General features: G+C 40.1%; 1 protein-coding gene and 1 long non-coding RNA gene across 4 annotated transcripts in view; one reads left to right on the plus strand and one right to left on the minus strand.

Moving 5' to 3' along the window:
* Positions 1 to 19,252, minus strand: part of LOC132404927 (talin-1) — a 230,382-nt gene that overhangs the window by 9,176 nt on the left and 201,954 nt on the right. For all 3 annotated transcript variants that reach the window (XM_059989539.1, XM_059989537.1, XM_059989538.1), the window contains 8 exons: positions 19,007 to 19,173; positions 17,926 to 18,109; positions 15,482 to 15,607; positions 12,267 to 12,383; positions 10,110 to 10,295; positions 8,525 to 8,632; positions 3,973 to 4,078; positions 819 to 943 (listed from right to left, as the gene is read on the minus strand). In XM_059989539.1, coding sequence (XP_059845522.1) covers positions 819 to 943; positions 3,973 to 4,078; positions 8,525 to 8,632; positions 10,110 to 10,295; positions 12,267 to 12,383; positions 15,482 to 15,607; positions 17,926 to 18,109; positions 19,007 to 19,173 — 1,119 coding nt within the window. The remainder of the gene's footprint in view (positions 1 to 818; positions 944 to 3,972; positions 4,079 to 8,524; positions 8,633 to 10,109; positions 10,296 to 12,266; positions 12,384 to 15,481; positions 15,608 to 17,925; positions 18,110 to 19,006; positions 19,174 to 19,252) is intronic.
* On the plus strand, positions 4,087 to 10,100 carry LOC132404938 (uncharacterized). The gene is made up of 3 exons (XR_009515716.1): positions 4,087 to 5,628; positions 9,062 to 9,231; positions 9,816 to 10,100. It is a non-coding gene; the product is annotated as an uncharacterized LOC132404938 (long non-coding RNA).

Genomic DNA, 19,252 nt, shown 5'->3' on the forward strand with positions numbered 1-19,252 from the left:
GTGACACCATTTTCAACGAATAAGTGCTAAACTGAAAATGTACCCCGCCCCCAGCAGCAAGAACAGCAAAATCCACGCTGCACACTTTTCAACAACTTTCAAAGATAGAAAATGGAATATGCAGTTCTTTGCAGTAAACTAATCCGGTGTGGGAGGTAGGAATGTGTGTGAGTACACTTACACTAACTACTCAGTTCTCCCCTCTGTCATCCTTCCCAAAGACCACATGCTTGTCACTGAGACAGAGGTATACTTTAAAAAATAGCATGATAATTACAGATAATTATCAATCTCTCTAGGCACCCAGTCCACAACAACTCAGTAGCAACCATGATTTGCTATCTTCCTTTACCCTTAGACTTCTGCAAATTCCTGCTTCACATATCTATAGTTGCAGATCGTTCTCTGGTTCTGCCTTCCAAGTTTGCGGTACAGATATGCATGTCTCAATAGTAAGCAGAGTAAAGTGGAGCATAGAGGCATAGCACAAGCCCAGTCTTGTCCCTAAATATCTACACTCATGCCTGAACCTTTGTTTAGTGGATAATGCCATCATCTTCAGCAAATTCTTCTCTCCTTATGTAATACTGTCAGGGTCAACAGCAACACATCTTCACTGGACCATGTGAAGTCAGCTACTGCTACACAAATGAGAATGAAATTTAACTCGTATGCCTCAAACCTAAAGCACAAGAGTGATGTGATTTTTATAATTAGGAAGGGCTATTCTCAGAAATCATTATTCCATTTTTGCTAGCTTTGTAGGTCCACGAGTAGCAGAAATGAACTCTAATGTCATTCTACAGGTGCTGTTTCACCTTAGGTTTAGCTCTTGGCTGGAGTTGTTCCAGTTTCTTGGCTGCTGCCTCAATAGCAGCAGCAGCTCTCAGCAACTCATTCTCAGCAATAACAGTTGGGTCTTCGGGATCCACCCATTCTGTCCCTGAAATAAGAGGTGACATAAGAAAGTTATCAACGTCCATTGCTTGAAAAAGAAAGTTTTCTTGCACTACAGAATATGTGCAAAATGCGCTTATGAGTAGCCTTAATGATATTGCAGAGTTAGGCAATAAAGGCATTTTTGTTAAGTAAACAAAAGTCCAGCTAATGCTGTACTTGCCATCTAACATTTTCAGCCAGCAGAAATCGCAACTTTTTTAAAATTTAGAGATACAGCACTATAGCAAGCCCTTTTGGCCCAATGAGCCCGCACTGCCCAATTACACCCATGTGACCAAATAACGCACTAACCCAGGCATCTTTGGACTGGGAGGAAACCAGAGCACCTGGAGGAAACCCACGCAGTCAGGAAGAGAAAATACAAACTCTTACAGACTGTGGTGGGAAACAACAATGGGTTGCTGGCATTTGATGCTAACCCCTGCTCTACCGTGCCAACTTGACCAGAAATACTATAATATAGAATCTGGACCCTACAGCACCAGATGCTACCTAAAGTGCAAGTCAAGACATGTCTATTGAACAATATTTTGAGTAGTATTTGGGCAAGTTTACTTTAAAAGGTATCCTGTAAATATTCAAGCTACTGACTACCAATCTGCTGAACTGAGGTCAGACTGCTCAATCTCTCATTCTGCTTTCAGCACTCCCATGTTTGTAATATGCTTCCTTAACAGGATGCATACACCACACCCACCTCAGCTGCTGAACCTGATGATCTGTCCATACCTCTCAGGATGCTACACTAAAAGATGGTTCATGGAACTTCTACGAGCTCCAAGTTTCCGAATTAGCCTTCATCTGGAATTTACATACTTGGAAACACCAAACAAGGAATGAGGAAAGAGCATGGGTACAGCTGCAGGCCATTTACAAGCATATGGATGGAAGTCTTAGGGAGGGATACCAGGCATATGAAGAAGTCACATAATTGGAAAAATCCAGAAGCTTCATATACTTCATATCTTTTTTCCCCCCCAAAAAATGTAAGTGGAACTGGCATTAAAAAGTGCGGCCATTTCTGACAAAATTCACCCAATTATCTTCTGGAATAAAATATCAATAACAATCACTCTCAATCTGATAATAATATTATTAAGAAAATAGAGCTTTAATGGACAAACAATTAAGGAATCTCCGTGAAATTAAGTAGTATGAAAGTGCATGGCTGCAAACACTGATCATGGAAGAGTCAACAGCCAGTTGCCACAATTCACAATCTTTCAGTGTGCTGCCGTTAGTTATCTACTCTAGCAGTTTCCTCCAGGGTGTTGTGGCTGCAAGAAGCTCACTAAGAATTCCATATAAAGTAATTAGTCAGACATGTATATTTGAAAAATGGGAACAAGATATATGCCGTATCCTGGCAAACTGCCTAAAAGTCATCATCTAATTATCTTTGAAATTTAATGCTGAAATAATGGAATTCCCGCTGTATACATTCCTATGCCTTTTAAGTTTCACTGTGTAATGCTAAAGTCAGCATCATGTGGCTACAGTGTGTACTCAGCCCTTTCAATTTTCCAGAATAAATGCCTGCTGTTCGAGTCAGCACACAACATGCAACATTAAAAGTGGTTCCAGTGAACTTGGCTTCAAAGACTGGGGAAATAATTTTGCTCAAATACAGCAATTATAAATGAAAGGATGAAATAAAACTTTGAGGTGAAGGAATCATTGGACCAAACTGGAACACAATTGCAACAATATGACTTGCTACCCAAACTATTTTGGAACTTAAGGTTCTGTTTATTTTAGTATAAATCCCTTTTTTAAAAACTTTTAACTTAAATTCGTGGCACCCAAGGCTTTTAATCATTTGCCTTTATTCCTCTCAGACCTGACCCAATACCTAGTTTAACCCCCTTGTCCAAGTTTGTGCTTTGTTTTCACAGAATCCTTCGTTGAAATCCATCCAAACAGTTGTCCCCCATCGTTATACCAATTTTTTTTCTTCATCAAAGCTACTATTGTCATATCATGTGATAAAAATAATCTACCCGTTTCTTGTAGTTGACAGGACCTTGGCCATGAACACAGTTGTCCATATTATTCCCTTGCAGTACCATAAGTGTTCTGAGCAGAAAATGGATAATGAGCAAGGATCCCTCACAATCAGTACAGTACTGTATTTGTTATCAAGGAGCAGGGAGTGAGTTGGTAGATCCAGCAGGAGGAAAGTATGTTGGGAGTGACAAGAGTGGAGTGCCATATGGATGGTGGCTGAGAAAGAGTACCAGGGATAGAGTGTACCACGGATACAGACACACCCAGCTCTGAGATACTAGGCAAGGTCATTTGAATCCATACAATTGGTTTACGGATCATTACAGAGTACATCTCTGAGGCTTCGCACTCCCTTCACCCTTTTCCCAACATTTCTTCCCCCATTCTGATGTTTGGTGTGAACATCTGAACCTCTTCACCATGTCAGCATGCTTTTATGCACTGAGCTGCTGCCATATGATTGGCTGATTAGATATTTGCATTAATGAGCAGATATACAGGTGTAGCTAATAAAGTGGTCACTAAGTGTAACTATGCTGTTAATTTTCAGTAATTTTACTCCGATATCTCCTTATGCATTCCCATTCTCATCCCCGGGTCGTACATACAGTGAAAGCCATCGTATAGGTGAGACTCAGCACTAAACATAGATTCAATAAAGAGCATCCTTAGTCATAGCAGGGAAGAATGACATCACATGACAACACCCATGACATGAAGGCAATTTCAGTAATCTTTTACTCTAAAATGTGAAAATAAGGATCTATTCAGTTAAAACACTGCAGTTTGCTTTGAAATTCCCTTAAAGAAACATTTTAAATTCCAAGTTAGTTGTTACTTCTTCACAGTAAATGCACTGAGTTTGACAACACCTCATTATTAAATCTAATCTTTGCTAGGCTCTTTATTCATTTTTTTTTAATAGGAAGGGGCTCCTTTTCTTTATGAACATCACAAATAAAACCCTGATTGCAATAACTAAATAGCTGTAAAACTTTCCATTACCTTTCATGGCCTCTGCTGCCTGGATAAGTTCAGTGACAGAACCTGCCACACGTTTTGAATACCCTGCCAGCTGCTGTTTAAGATCTGGTGATGGCTTCTGAAGAACCTGGAAGTGATATGAAGTAGTACTGAGTAAGAAAACTGATAAACTTCCTGACATTTTTATGGTACCATAACAACTTTTCACACACAATGAAAACTATCATGTAGGTTTAATCAGAATTATTAAGCATACATTTTTAATAAAACAGCGGCGAAGGCTGAGGGGAGATCAGATAGTAATTTATAAAATTACGAGAGGCGTGGATAGAGTAGACAGCCAGTATCTTTTACTCAGGGTTCAAATATCTGAACCAGAGGGCAAAGGGCATGCATTTAAGTTTTAAAATGGCACTGGGAAAACGCAACGATGCCTTACTGGCAGCAAACAAAACTACTAACTACAGTATTAATCGCACTTTTTCTGAACATTGGTCACTGTATTCGATAACCTATAACTTCCACTTTGGAGCTGAACTTTTGAACCGCCTGCACAACTTGACACTTTTGCAGCATGAACGGAAGTCTCAAAGGTGCAAGACAGATGCAGTGTGGCGTGTACAGGCTGAATCGAGGTGGCGGGACCTGAGCCCAAGAGCGAAGACCAACCCAGTATTTGACTGACTTAAGAGCTGGGCTGGATTGGGAAGGCCAGATATAGGCTGAACTGAGGTGGCAGTACCCAGGCCCAACAGTGTATTGAAGTGGCAGGGCCTGGGTCTGAGAGTAAGGAATGAGCCAATGTTTGGCCAATTTAAGCACTGGCCGATTGAAAAGGTCAGGATGTCGGGGCCTGAGGCAGTCGACGGGCCGGTGTTCAGCTCACTGCTCAGCAGGATTTACTCATCTCTGCACCGAACCAGCAACTGACAGGTTCCCAGAGCAGCTGCAGTGATGACTGGCTTTGTGGCTGGGAACTCATTTTCATGCACCTATTTAGTTTAGAATGTTATTTGCATACTTAATATTGTTTGCACAATTTGTTCTTTTTTTTGTACTTTGGGTGTTTGATCAACTTTTTTTTAATGGGTTCTATTGGGTTTCTTTTTTTTGTGATTGCCTGTAAGGAGAAGACTCTCAAGACTGTATATAGTATACATATTGTACCTTGATAATAAATGTATATTGAACATTGAGAGGGGCTGAATTCTAAAGAGATGAGCAGGACAAGATTTTTTTTTAAAAAAACAGAGTGGTGGGTGCCTGGAATTCTCTCCCTGGGATGGTAAATATGTCAGAGGGATTCAAGAGGCTCTCTAATAGGCACACAAATGTACAGGAAATGCAGGGATTTCGACATTGTGTAGGCAGAAAGATTAGTTTGGTTGGGCATCTGACTCCTAATTTAATTAGAGTGGCACAACATGTGCTATTAAATTTTTGTAATTGATTCTGATATTTTGCAAAGCACAGCATGAAATGCTTTTTTCCCCTTCAATCGCCAAGAAGTTGAAAGAAACTTTACTATGTTTCCCTGGTTTCTTATGACCGCATCAGGTGACAGAGCAGAAACTTGACCAAGATGAGGTGGGATGACGGATTCACAAGGCTCAAGGTCCCAGTCCCCAGATCTAATGCTGGAAGCACTCCGGATGGAATTTATTTTTCTTTGAACGGGTCAGAATTGCTGTATTTATCTTTTTATTTGTGCTCACAGTATATTCAGGGACTTTGATTTGGGAAACACAGCTAGTACCTTTGCACCCAAACTCAGAGGAAGTATCATAGTGGTAATTTTTCCAGTCCAATGATTAGGCTGGGGTTAACTGGGGGCTGCTGGGCAGTACAGCTCAAAGGGCCTGTTTCGCGCTCCATCTCAATGAACAGTCTCCAGGGATCAACTACAGTCAAGAATCTTGTTAGAATGCAGAGTATCATCTCTGCTGATCCCTCTTTTAAGCAAGTCAATTGTCACCGTTGTTCCTGGTAAAGCACTTCACTGAATTCTTACTTTTAAATGCTTACCCCCCATGGCATAAGCTGTGTAGGGAAGTTGTCCTTTATACAGCAAACTATTCAACTAAGCCAAGTCTACTTGAAATTAGTCTCACTTGGTAGTGGAAGAACTCATCCAAATATATCAAGCTTCCTACTATTTTATAATACCAATGACATCTTACCAAAATAATTTGATAGTAGTACAGTATTTAGAGAAACAGTGCATGCAGTTTGATAGTGGACAGAACAAAACATGCTCATAAATTGATTACAGAAACCGGTACATTTCAGATCTCTATAATGCTGAAGTGAACACACACACACCCCACACTATTTGTGGAAAGGGTTATCATTTCACAATGAAGCACTACTTCACAAGAGTTATCATTTACAATCAGGTCACACGAAGGTGCAACCTACTGCTGCCACAAAAACCTCTTCACATCTTCAAAACATGCTCAGAAAGGCAAGTCAAATCATTTGCATAGATAATGATTGCATTCTTTTTTGAACCACTAAAACGCAGTGGGCAGCGTGTATCAAATGGCATCTGTTACATTTCTGAAATGACAACCAGATTCGGTAACTTCTGACAGAGTTTAAACTAATCTGCTTCTGAAAGTGGCACCGCTGAAAACCAAGAGTCGGAGTTGTTGCTGACAACTTACTGTCCACTTCATACTTGCTAAGTTAATTGCTTAAGACAGATTTGTTTTAACATTACATCATTTTGGACTATAAGCCCAGATTCTAAGAAATTGTTTCATTCAGAGCCAAGGTTTTAAGAAGCTATACAAGGTCACTTACTGCATAGAGCAAAACAATTAATATTTAGTTCCAATCGATTGACACATCGTTTGTATTTTTCCATTCAGCGGCATTTTGTTTAATTTATTATTCCCTGGAGCGGGCTGTAACAGATCCATCAATAAATGGGAGTTAAGATTATGAATCTGAGGGGCAAGCGTTCATTAGTTTTCAATGTACTAAAATGTGTCCAGGTCTGGCCATTTGCAGAAATAGTTAAGGGCTGTGTAGAAACTGTGAAGTTTGCACATATTTGGCAGCATCAGAAGTTAGTCACTCTGCAGTACATCATGGTGGCAGCAGCAGCAGCAGCACAGGCGGTGGGAAGGATTAATTCCACAGCACTCCTTGTATTCTCTATATTTGGACAGATCCATGCAGAACATTGCAGTATGGCCAGGCAACTAGTGCTGCTAATCACAGACTCAGGATACTCACCGGCTATGAAATAAAGCGAAGGAATAGAATGGAAAATGCGATGGGGAGAGAAGGAGACACCATTTAAAGTTTATAACATGACAAAACATTCAAGAAATAGGGAAAAAAAAGATTTGATTGGGAAATATAGCTACTTATGACAACATACTAAGAATGATTATAGTTTTCTTGGGAATGTTAAGAATTACCACACACATCGGCATAGGTTTCTCCAAGGTCAACTACATTCCATACTACAAACTTGCTCAAATAATCAAGATGTTCAAGCTCTCCAACTCCTTCATCTAATTTTATAAATGGCACCGATTTCAGCTGTGTTTATCAGGAAACACCAGTTTAAAGGTTTAACCCTGCAGGCAGTAAACTACAAATGGCCCTAGTGTTGCTGGACCAGGAAATGGTGAAAATCACCCAGCTGCAGATCCTGCCCTCACCAAACCATGGAAGAAAGACATTTTTGCACGTCAGCTGATCAGTTGAGCAGCCCATGGCAGTTGAGTAGTCAGATGAACAAAGGAAGGAATAGCTAGACAAATAAAACAAAATGGCTGTCAGCAGAAACATTCAGTGTTTTCAGTAGCAGAGAGAACCAACTGTCAGATAAAAGAATGGAGGAGGAAACTCATTAAATACTTGGAAATGTTTTTTAAGTGAACTTAAATTAAGACCTTGCAGAGAACGAACATACCAGGGTTAGGCAATGTGGTGAACTACATATACCTGTCTGGACACGCCCTCTGCTGACTGCTCCTGTGGCTCCTCCCACAGACCCCTGTATAAAGGCGATCGAGGCTTGAGCCTGGCCTCTCAGTCTCCAGGATGTAGTACGGTGGTCACTCACTGCTTGTTCCTTCTTCCGGTCAATAAAAACTGATATCTCGCCTTCACACGGGTCGGGGGCGGGGCATGCTGACGCCGACAAAGATGTAGTTCCACATCTGGGCATGCAAGATGGCGGCCTCCATGTCTCACACGGGTATATACCAGGCGCCTCGCACACGCGTGAGGGATCACTGACGCCTAGTGGGCTGACACCTCCAGTTAGGCTGGAACTAGCACAACCTCCATCTCTGGTGCAAGCACCACCGGCACCTGTGCAATCACCACCACCGGCATCTGTGCAATCACAGCCGGTGCTACGTAGATCGCTACGACAGATTCGACCACCTGATAAGACTTAACCTGTAAGAAACTTTGCCACATGGGGACTATTGGAGAATATGGATTGTTCTCCATAAAGTACAGGAATGTCAACAGAACAACTAATTGCTAAAATGTTCATTCTCTCAATTGGTAATTCCTTAAATTTAAACCACAACACATTACTTACAACAAGCACGTGTTCCAGGAGAGCCAGGTATCCCTCAGAACATTCTTTGCCAAAACGAAGAGCGCGGGTACGGACATCACTGGACACCTCTGGGTGATAGGCTGCTTCCTACAGGAACATTGAGAGATAACATCCATCACTGATCTGGCCTTAGTCTCACAAGGGCCTTCTATTGGACCCCCAGTTTCAGAGCAACATTTACTATTTTTTAATAATTTTGTGAAAATGACAAATATTTGTCATCACGTTTTTAAATCTGATCCATTATTCTGACACAGAAGAGGCAGTTCTAATAACAACAAAGTGGGGGAGAAAAGAAGCATCACTAAATTCAACAGATGTTTCCTGTAGAGATTAGAATGAAGGTATGATATGATTAAAAAGATCATAACATGGAACCATGCTTACTAAGCAAAATTTTGGAATGATTTCTATGTTTTGTAAACTAAGAAGCTTATGAAATTAATTTATTCATAAAATTTAATTTTAAAGACTTGGTGACAACTTCATTATGCCTCTCCTTCCTTCAATTGGCAGGGTAGGGACCTGCTCATTGTCAATCTCAATGACACTTCAAGGTTAACAAATCAGCTGAGAAGCAGCCCACGGCCACATTGTTTTGGGCTCAAGTCGCATTTCAGATAACTGAACACACAAGAACTGATATTTCTATGGCTTAATGAGCAGCTTACTCTCTGCCTTTTCAGGTGAGCATGAAAAGATCCTGTTACACAATTTCAAACCAAGGTGTTCCAGAAAGCATATATTCCCAGCAAATAATATTTAATGGTAACAATTTATCTGGTTAATTTCTAATTGCTTAGTTTTGGAATCTTGCTCACATTGATTAGCTGATTTTTTTTTAACCCCTGTATTACCATGACTATGATATTTTGACTCTTAAAAGTTTCAGGACATTTTGAAAAGAACCACATTGCTGCAATAAAATACAAATCTTAGTATTCTTAAGGTGACATTGTGAAGGGACAGTATTCATTTTACATCAGACGTATTCAGAGCCCTTTGAATGGTCCAAGCACTGAATTCTGCAGGATGCCCATGAAGCAAACTTTCAAGGACTCATCTCTTGTTCTTGATTTTTATTGCTTATTTATCACTATTATGTTCTTCCTTTTACTATTTGCACAGTTTATTGTCTTTTGCACACTACTGCGGTCTTTCATTGATTCTATTATGGTTATTCATTGAGGATGCCCGTATGAAAATGAATCTCAGGGTTGTATATGGTGACATATGTGTACTTTGGTAATAAGTTTTCTTTGAACTTTAGGGATCAGAAGATGAGGAGTTTGCAGAACTGTGCAGAGTGGAAACTGTTGGATTGATGGACCAAATTGCAGCCTTTTATACAGCAACCATTTTGTGGTTAGCACAGTAAAAGAAAAAAAAATAAAATTAATTCATGACCTTAGGAAGAGCCCTTGAATAGTTCTCCTAGCCTCCTGATATCTAATTGTTTCGGCTGATGGCCACTCCAGTAAAGTTAAAAATTCACCATAATCCCACTGCCATTCCTTTCATTGTGTGGTGACTGAATAGAGAACGCTCTTTAATAATTAAGTACCTTACAAGAATGAAGCATCTCTGCTATAGCTTTCCGACTAAGGTTGGCCGTAGCAATAACATCCTCTTGACGGCAGGAGTTTCCAGCTGCCACAGCTTTTGCTGTGGCGACAGTAATTCCTTTAGTCATACGGATGAAGTCCTCCGGAGTAGACAGTTTAGGTGGTGGATCTGCCGAGCAAAATACCTGAGAGGAATAAAATATTAGTTCAATGAAAAAGACATTGTTATTTTAACATATCTTCAACTGTCCATTAACACATAAGAGAATTTTCTTTAAATGGAACCGGAGAGGCAAGATCTTCCACACAAAGAGTGGTAGTATTTGGAATGAGCTGCCTAAGGAGGTGGTAGAAGCAGGTATAATTACAACCATTAAAAGACATTTGGACAGGTTCATGTGCTGGAAAGATTTAGAGAGTTATGGGCTCATGCATGTAAATGGGACTAGCTCACTAAAGCCCACCTTCCAAGTATTTTGACTGGCTGCATCACAGCCTGGTATGGAGCCTCCAATGCAGGGGATTGCAAGGGGCTGCGGAGTCTCATAGGCTCACTTCCATCAAGAATATCTTCATAAAGTAGTTCCTCAAGGAGGCAGAGTCCATCATTAAAGACCACCACCATCCAGGGCATGTCCTCAGCTCATTACTACCATCAGGGAGGCGGCACAGGAATCCGAGGGCTTGCACTCAACATTTTAAAAACAGCTTCTTCCCCTCTGTCATCAGGTTTCTGAATGACCCATGAACACTTCCTTGAAATTTATCTTTTACAATACTTCTTTCCTTTTGCAACTTTCAGTAGGTATTGCTCTCTACTGCTGCTGCAAAACAACAAACTTAATGACATGTCTATTATAATAAATCTGAATCTGACTAATTTTTAATTGATTATCCATATTGCTCACAAAATGCACATCCAAATATCTACTCTTTTTAAAAAATTCTCCACCAAATAGTGACGGTTTCTTCTCTCCTTCTAAAGATAAAAATTAGAGGCAAGCAGATTTTCCGAATGCAGTAGATTACCCACAGCTCTTCTCTTTCTAAAGAGCAGGTCGGCTTCCTTGAGGAACGGCTTGCTAAAATGCATTTGACTTTATCCACTAGTCTGGAGTGCTAACAGTTAGGCTAACTTGCAAACATTTTGTGAAACGTTGATAGATCTCCTCTGTTTTCAGAGAAAGATCACAGGAAAGAGAATGAGCCTCAGTTCTAATTTTCCATTGCAATCCACTTGTATGGATGACTGATGCGAAGATCAGACTTGGCTGTCATATTTATTAATTACTCTGTCGACCATGTCTACACCTTGCAAGGATTTGTCATTTGGCCAAGTTACCAAGTAGAGGCTGGGATCCCTAAATTATACCAACTGATCCAGACCACTAACTAGGACAACTTAATGGTATGCTTGCCACTTGTTCTGGTGCCCAGGCAAATCTTTTGTTCCATAGACTCCAGCTCAACTTCTCAAGCTGATGTTCCTTAAAATCCTGGGTAATTAGCCAGTATTCTGCTCAAATCCTTTCAGGTTTTATTTGAAGTTTACTTATCAAAGCCAATGGCCATTTTTGTCAACAATTTTGTAATAGCTATTCAAACTAGTATAAGCTATACATGAATTAAATCGAATATTTACTGACAGTTGCCACTTCTGTTTTTGCTGTGATTTTATTACAGTTTTATTTTACTCTAATATTGCTCTTCTGGCATCTTTTCTTTTACTCAGGATTCCTGCATTTTAAAATCCTAAACCACTCCTTTTAAACTGTTACAACTTACTGTTTCTAATCAAATTTTACATATTACGGTTATGAAAAAGGATCTAGTGCTTTCTCGGTGTACGTGATGAATAAACCCTTCTTAGCCTTCCAGCCTGGTACATGTATTATTTTGAACCAATGTTTCGATGACAAACTCCACCATCTTCATCGGGGTGATGCTATTACTGTTTTCCTCCAATGAATATGTAAGTATTTTGAACATAATATATAGAACTGCCACTTTTTGAACAGAAACTGCTAAAAGATTTAATGAATTATAAGTCAAGACATGTAAACCCAAAAAATACCTTAATCAGTGGAATTGTGACTAGCTTGCAATGATAAGCTGAGCTAGTCTTTCTTACAAGTGACTAACTGTACAATACGTACTGCAAGTTCTTGACGGATGTGTTCAATTGTAGCTTCCAGAGCTCTTGTGCCTCTGGTGGCTTCATCTTCTACAGCCTTTACGGTCTTCAAAAGTGAAGTCACATTGGTGACCATAACCTAATAAGAGCGAAGACAGTGTGTTAATCTAAGAGCTATATGATCTAGATGATTCTTCTTGATGGAAATGCAATTTTCAAATAAACTCTACTTCTCATTTAATTCTAAAACATTTATTTCCATGGAATGAACCCCAGGCCAAAAATTAAGCAGAGGCATCTGTTGAATCAGCAGCTTGGAGACTTCTTTTTGTTCAGGGAGAGGACATTAATATCATAAAGATTACCACAATAATCAACCATAAATGTTTGCCTACTAAAGCACAATATTTGAAGGTCACCCACAACACCAAAAGGAATATTCACACGGTACTTTTTGGGTGGTCTTTAAGCAAAGTGCAAGAGATTCACATTTTTTCAGTAGAGGAAACAGTGAAGTGTAAGAATACTATACTTGATAGATTATCATAGGATTTGTCTGGAGTTGTGTTTTCATTACACGGATGGGTTCACAAGTTAAAACCCTTCACAGAGATTAAGATTTAAGCCTTTATAGTTTCATTGACTTTAGATATCAGTTCAGAGTCACAGAAGGCAGCTACTTTGTCAATTCATTTCCTCTCTGAGGAATTATCCAGTCACATCCACATTGCAACACTTACCAGTGTTAGTTTTACAAGCCTGTTCCCCTATCCAACCTATCCAATTTTGCTTTTGAAATCATTGTTCAAACTTGCTGCCAACTGATCCAGACACTAACTATAGTAGTACGCTATCACTATACACAAAATGCACAATATATTTTGGTAAAAGGAACAATAGTGCAGACTATTATCTAAATGGGGAGAAGGTTCAAACATCAAAGGTGCAGAGGGACTTGGGAGTACTTGTGCAAGATTCCTAGAAGTTTAATTTACAGGTTGTGTTTGTGGTAAAGGCAGCAATTGCAACGTTGACATTTACTTCAAGGGGAATAGAATATAAAAACAATGATATAATGCTGACCCTTTGTAAGACACTAGTCAGGCTGCACTTGGGGTATTGTCAACAGTTTTGGGCCCCATATCTCAGAAAGGATGTGTTGTTGTTGGAGAGAGTCCAGAGGAGGTTCACGAGGATTATTCCAGGAATGAAGGGGTTAGCATATGAGGAGCATTTGGCAGCTTTGGGCCTGTACTCACTGGAATTTAGAAGAATGCTGGGGGATCTCACTGAAACTTAGCAAATGTCGAAAGGACTAGATAGGGAGAGGATGTTTCCTGTGGTGAGGGTATCCAGAACTAGGGAGCACAGCTTCAAAATTGAGGGGCGACCCTTTAGAACAGAGGTAAGGAAGATTTTTTTTTATATAGACAGAGAGTAGAAGACCTGTGGAATGCTCTGCCACAGACTGCAGTGGAGGCCATGTCCGTGGGTACATCTAAGGCTGAAGTCGATCGCTTCCTGATTGGTCAGGGCATCCAAAGACATGGTGAGAAGGCAGGTGTATGGACCCCAGGATCAGCCATGATGGAATGGTGGAGCAGACTCGATGGGCTGAATGGCCTAATTCTGTTGCTATGTCTTTCGTCCTTATGGTGAAGACACGAATCAGCCTGCATTGTCGAGTTGTGTGGTATCATTGTGTGCATCGCACCAACAGCTATGACAGCAACATATCAAATGTCCAATCATCAGTGACATAAATTCTATAGCTAATTAAGATCTTCAGGAATAATATTTGTGATAGGGAGGGAGTGATGGAGAATATTTAATAGAGAGATGAGGGACAGCAGATGCTGGGATCTGGATCCTGAAATATAAAAAATAAAACCGCTGCAGAAACTCAAACAGTATCTGTGCTTGGTTCTGGTCATCTCACTACAGGAAGGATGTGGATACTGTAGAAAGTGTAGAGGAGATTTACACGGATGTTGCCTGGATTGGGGAGCATGCCTTATGAGAATAGATTGAGTGAACTTGGCCTTTTCTCCTTGGAGCGATGGATGATGAGAGGTGACCTGATAGAGGTGTATAAGGTGATGAGAGTTACTGTTCATGTGGATAGTCAGAGGCTTTTTCCCAGGCCTGAAAGGGCTAGCATGAAGGGGCATAGTTTTAAGGTGCTTGGAAGTAGGTACAGAGGGGATGTTGGGGCTAAGTTTTTCACCCAGAGGTTGGTGGGTGTGTGGAATGGTTTGCCAGCGACGGTGGTAGAGGTGGATACAATAGGGTCTTTTAAGAGACTCTTAGATAGGTACGTGCAGCTTAGAAAAATAGAGGGCTATGTGATAGGGTGAGTTTAGGCAGGCTCTAGAGTAGGTTACACGATCAGCACAGCATTGTGGGCTGAAGGGCCTGTGATGTGCTGTAGAACTCTATGTTAGTAAAGGTACGGTTGACCTTATGCACCAAGACTATAGTGGGAAGGTAGTCAGAGTAAAGAGGTGACATGGAGGGATGAGATGAGCTGCGGTGTGACAGGTGGAATTTGGAGAGGTGGGAGGGAATCATGAACAGTGGAGCCAGGAAGGGAGGGTAAGGGGTGGGGAAAATTTGAGACAGGGGCTGCTGGCTGGTAGATGGAAACAAATAAGGAAATATAAATTGAAGAAATGGAGCCACCAGATAGGGGAAGGAATAGGAGATGAAGGCTGGGAGATGATTTGGAACCAAATAGGGAGTGATAATACGTAGGTGGAACAAGGTGGGAGAGTGGATAGGATGGCCAGACAGAGGGAGAAGAAAGCCAGGTAGTTTGGTATATATGTGATGAGCAAATGGAACCAGGTAGGGTAGGGTGATGAATCTGGGGAATGGAAGAGGGGAGAGAATGGAAAAGATGAACAAACCAAAAGATAACCAACCAAGATGGACTGGTTGGAATAGAAAGGAACACAGGAGCGTGGGTAACGTGAAACTGGAAAACTCAAGTGTTCACACCATTGGGCTACCAAGTGGAATGTGAGGTGTTGATCTTTAAATTTGTATTAGTCTTCGCCATGGCAGAGAGCAGCGGACAAGAATAGAAAGGGGAGCTGAAACTACCCTCAGTCCGAAGCTCTGGATGGCCAAAGCTAACAGTGTGCAGATGCTCCACAAAATGGTCGCTGGGTCCTAGAGAACATTTGAGGACGGTTGCTGAAATATAATAAACATTGATCTCTGTTCTGTATCTACCTTAGCAGAGTTCTTGAGATTATACATGGATGGATCATCTGAAGCCTTTCCTGATGCACCCTTTGTGGCACTAATGAGATCAGCCAAGGCCTTTGCCACATCTTTCACTGCATTGATTAATACAACCTGAATAAAGCAATGAGAGGCAGATTACAAAAACAAACTTTACTATACATTACCCACATTAAAAAAATCAATTGCAACTGCAACTCTTAGAAGGGAATTGAATGAAGTGACCCATCGAAGAAATCCAGGCTAGCTCTTGGATGGTTAACAACTAAATTAGTAGAAATTGGTAAAATACTACGCATATCCAGTACTTAACAAGTAGAAACATTAGGGCAAAATGACTTGACAAAATTCATTGTTTTGTATCACAAAAATGAATTATGGAACAACCTATGAAAACTCTACTGCAGGCTTGCCTTTATTTTTGAAAGCTTTGCAATACTGACCTTAATTTGGGAAAGTGTTGGTAGAATAGTCAAAGCAGTAAAGATAAGCTTTATTTGTCACATACATTGAAACACATGGTGAAATGTGTCATTTATATCAAATCAGCAAGGATTGTGCTGGAGACAGCCTGCAAGTGTCACCACACGTTCAGTTCCAACACAGCATGCCCACAACTCACTAATCCCAACTTACACTTTTTTTTTAGAATGTGGGAAGAAACTGGGGCCCCCTGAAGAATCCATCTGATCACAGGGAGAACATGCAAACTCCTTACAGACACTGGTGGCAGTCAAACCCTAATCGGTGACTGCTGGCACTTTAAAGTAACTGCACTAACTGCTGTATTGCCTTTCACTGTCAGACTTTAACATGCTAGATTTTTGGCACTGTTAAAATTGGTCAGGTTAATGTCTAGAGATACTTTGAACAGTACGTCAACAAACACCAGAAAAGACAATCACTTTGAAGTTTGTGTAGAAGTAAACTTTCTACTGTCTTCTGTGGCTTTCCTATAGTAAGCACAGCAAGTTCACGAGGAACTAGGCTGTGCTGTTTCAGAATAAGGGGTTGACTATTTTAAACAGATTAGGAATTTCCTGGAGGATCATGAAACTTTTGAAATTCTCTTGTCCAGAAAGCTGTGGATCATTGAATATATCCCAGGTAGAGAATGTCAGCTATACAAAATAAATGAGTCAAATGGTCTGCCAAGAAAATAGAAAGGCGGTTTTCAGGCTAAGATCTTATTAAATGGCAGAGCAAGCTTCATAGTTGATTGGTTAACTCAAGGGAAAAAAGTTGTCTAGAATCCATCAGTACTAAAAGGAATGAGGCACATTATCGATTGTTAATATTTAGCCTTTATGGGAGGGAACAACACTGTGGAAGTTCATGGGTTTAAGCTAACAGTTAGTCCATCTAGCAAATTTGATCAACAATGGTACTGAGGGACCACAATCACTACATGGAACACTTGTGCTGGAAGTACTCCCACATCTTCTCAAAGGTTGATTATCATTTCGTTAAAGAAAGATAACAAAGTGGTAACATATGGTTACCTTATGGCCACAACCTGTGAATTAATTAGAATTATGATTTTGCTACCAGCTGTATTTTTTTTCCCAATCTTGGAAGTTAAACTTATTCCTTATTCATTGGTGCTCTGGTTCAATGGCACCATCAACAACTTGCAGTTATTTAGCATCTTTAAAATAGCATAATATTTCCGAGGTGCTTCAGAGAAAAATAAAGGCAAGCTAAATAGGACTGCCCTCAACACCACCACACAAAAGATGAATTTGCACGCTCAAACATGGGGAAGGCCTGAAGAGCCCAATGACCTATTCTTGCTCCTATTTTCATGTTCTTTTTTTAAAAAGATTTACCATTAATAAAAAATGTCAGGTTGGTTGTCTAGCTTAATTGATAAATTAACTAGAAAGTTACCTACAATATGCTCTGCACTTGAAAAATGATTCTTTCATTTTGGTTTTTTTTAAAGAATCTTTGACAAAGGTAAACGTAAACATTTTTGCAACATTCATGGACTAAGGATCTTGGGACTAGTTTCTTTCTTGTGCGAATGTATTTTACTGATATCTAATGTGCCATATGTTCCTTGTGCTGTGTATGACTGTTGGCACTGTGTTTTTTGCCTTGGTCGCAGAGTAACGCTGCTTCATTTCTCTGTATTCATGTATGACAATTATACTTGAAGTTCAGTCTGTCTCTCCCTCTAGAAACCAGTCTAATTTGTTTTGTTTTGTGGGCAAACTGGCACATGGAGCTGACAGTTTAATCTTTCTATTCAGCATTGTGCCAATAAATATGCCCTCCTGACCCATTCACCACTTAAAACTTCTCTGTAAATCCACGTTTTGTTTTTGTAGCAAACAGATTATGTAATTGACTAATTGGAATCACTTCTTAGAAGCAGGATAATGATACAATTGGACCAAAGGGGTAAAGTGCACGGAAAACATTTTGACCTGTGTTTCAGGATCATCTGAGCCCAAACTTGCAGCTCCTAATTTCACCACATCGGCCAGTCGAGTAATTGTGACAACTGAGGACTGTGCCGCATGCGCTAGCTTCTCTTGACTTGCAGCAGCTCCCGATACAAGTAGCTTTGTGTCTTCCACCAGAGCTTTGGCAGTTTTCAGAATGTTTTCCCTAAAGTGATTGTGAAAATAACCGACACACTTGTGAACGACAATCATTTAGTTCTCTTCCAGAGAAATTTATAAACATACATTTCAATAAATGCTTCCACTCACATCAAACAACCAGTCTGCTTTATGAGACTTCTGGTGGAAAGGATCAGCCAACATTTGATCTCAAAAACCTTAAGTTTGTACAAGAACAAAGACTAGCCCAGAAATCCACTTAAACCCTGCCTAATAGAAACACTAACATAAGGTCCAAATACCAAATATCATAAATTCCTGAGATCAGATAAACTGAACGTTAACTGGATTTTTCTGCACAGGTGCTACATAATATGTTGAGTGTGCCTTGACACATAATTTCTATACCAGAATCAGAATATTTAAAATTGTTCAATTAAATAAGTAGTGCAAAAATAGAAATTAAAAAAGTAGTGAGTTAGTGTTCATGGGCTCAATGTCCATTCAGAAATCAGATGACAGAAGGGATGAAGCTGTTCCTGAATCACTGAGTGTGTGCATTCAATACTACATGGTGACACTGGGTTTATTTTGTGCTTGAAATGAAAGTTTGTCTATTGCATCCTCAACTCAGCAGCTCCCCGTTAAGTTTAAGGTAGGTGGAGGAATTTAAAGCCTTTGGATGAACTCCTTAAGACACCATTTGATCTAGAATCATTTTGGGGTGGTAGAGTATCCAACAAGTGAATAGCCACCTAGACAGTAAGAAAGTAATCATAATTTGCAATTCTTTACGTGGTGAAATAATGAGCACCAAATAAAGGTACTGGATACAAGTACAACAATCTTTCACAAGTCAACCTGTGAATCTTCAGTACTGGCTATGGACACTGCTTGTTTTTAAGATACAAGATACTTGAAATCATCTGCTCTACAATTTTACCTGTGGTCAGCGAAAGTCTCCTCATTTTCTCGGTTTAGTGTTCCTGCAGTAGCGAACATGATAGTTGTGTCTAAGTCGGCAATGATACCAGATACAGTACTGGCAGCAGTAATACAAGCCTGGGTTCCACGGTTACCTGCCTGCAAAGCTGCCAACACATGGGATATCTGGAAAAAGAAGAAATGGTTTTTGGAAACAGATTTGCATGCAAAGGAATTGTGTGCACATTTTGGGAGAAAAACTGTT

Source organism: Hypanus sabinus, chromosome 14, assembly GCF_030144855.1.
Source record: "Hypanus sabinus isolate sHypSab1 chromosome 14, sHypSab1.hap1, whole genome shotgun sequence".
Taxonomy (NCBI): domain Eukaryota; kingdom Metazoa; phylum Chordata; class Chondrichthyes; order Myliobatiformes; family Dasyatidae; genus Hypanus; species Hypanus sabinus.